Genomic DNA, 1,143 nt, shown 5'->3' with positions numbered 1-1,143 from the left:
CTACACTACAAAAAAAAAAAATATATAAAATATTAACAGAGAAAAATAATTTTTAAAATGTTGTGTCATTTTCCCGAATACCCTTTTATTTCTGTTGGGATTATTATTAATGAAAATGTTATGATAACACTAATAATGATAAAAATGATACGATATAGTATGAATCAAAATATTTGCATATTATTAAGAATACATTCTCTGAATACATCACAGATGCTAAAGAAGCAAGTATGGAAACAATTTCCTCACTGCATTCTTGAGCTCCTGATTCCTCATGCTGTAGATGAGGGGGTTCACTACTGGAGGCACCATTGAGTACAGAAATGCCACCACTAGGTCCAGGGATGGAGAGGAAATGGAGGGAGGCTTCAGGTAGGCAAATATGGCAGTACTGACGAACAGAGAGACCACGGCCAGGTGAGGGAGGCACGTGGAAAAGGCTTTGTGCTTGCCCTGCTCAGAGGGCATCCTCAGCACTGCCCTGAAGATCTGCACATAGGACACCAAAATGAAAATAAAACAACCAAAGGCCAAAAAAACACTAAAAACAAGTGCTCTAACTTCCCTGAGGTAGGTATTTGAGCAAGAGAGCTTGAGGATGTGGGGGATTTCACAGAAGAACTGGTCCACAACAGTGCCTTGGCAGAGGGGCAGGGAAAATGTGTTGGCCGTGTGCAGGACAGCATTGAGAAAGCCACTGCCCCAGGCAGCTGCTGCCATCTGGGCACAAGCTCTGCTGCTCAGGAGGCTCCCGTAGTGCAGGGGCTTGCAGATGGCAACGTAGCGGTCGTAGGCCATGACAGTGAGAAGGGAATACTCTGCTACAATCAAGAAGACAAAAAAGAAGACCTGAGCAGCACAGCCTTGATAGGAGATGACCCTGGTATCCCAGAGGGCATTGGCCATGGCTTTGGGCAGAGTGGTGGAGATGCAGCCCAGGTCGAGGAGGGCGAAGTTGAGGAGGAAGAAGTACATGGGGGTGTGGAGGCGGTGGTGGCAGGCTACGGCGCTGAGGATGAGGCCGTTGCCCAGGAGGGCAGCCAGGTAGATGCCCAGGAAGAGCGCGAAGTGCAGGAGCTGCAGTTCGCGCGTGTCTGTGAATGCCAGCAGCAGGAACTCACTGACTGAGCTGCTGTTGGGCAT

The 1,143-nt window shown here is 48.1% G+C and overlaps 1 protein-coding gene across 1 annotated transcript; it reads right to left on the bottom strand.

The window, feature by feature from the left end:
- Positions 1-216: 216 nt before the first annotated feature.
- Positions 217-1,143, bottom strand: LOC311216169 (olfactory receptor 14C36-like; the record flags this gene model as incomplete). The annotated part of the gene is made up of 1 exon (XM_084297713.1): positions 217-1,143. The coding sequence occupies one exon, from the start codon at positions 1,141-1,143 to the stop codon at positions 217-219; it is 927 nt and encodes a 308-aa protein (XP_084153839.1).

Source organism: Netta rufina, assembly GCF_964035555.1.
Source record: "Netta rufina genome assembly, chromosome: 18".
Lineage (NCBI taxonomy): Eukaryota > Metazoa > Chordata > Aves > Anseriformes > Anatidae > Netta > Netta rufina.
The sequence above is the reverse complement of the archived record's forward strand: the minus strand, read 5'-3'. Positions and strand labels throughout refer to the sequence as shown.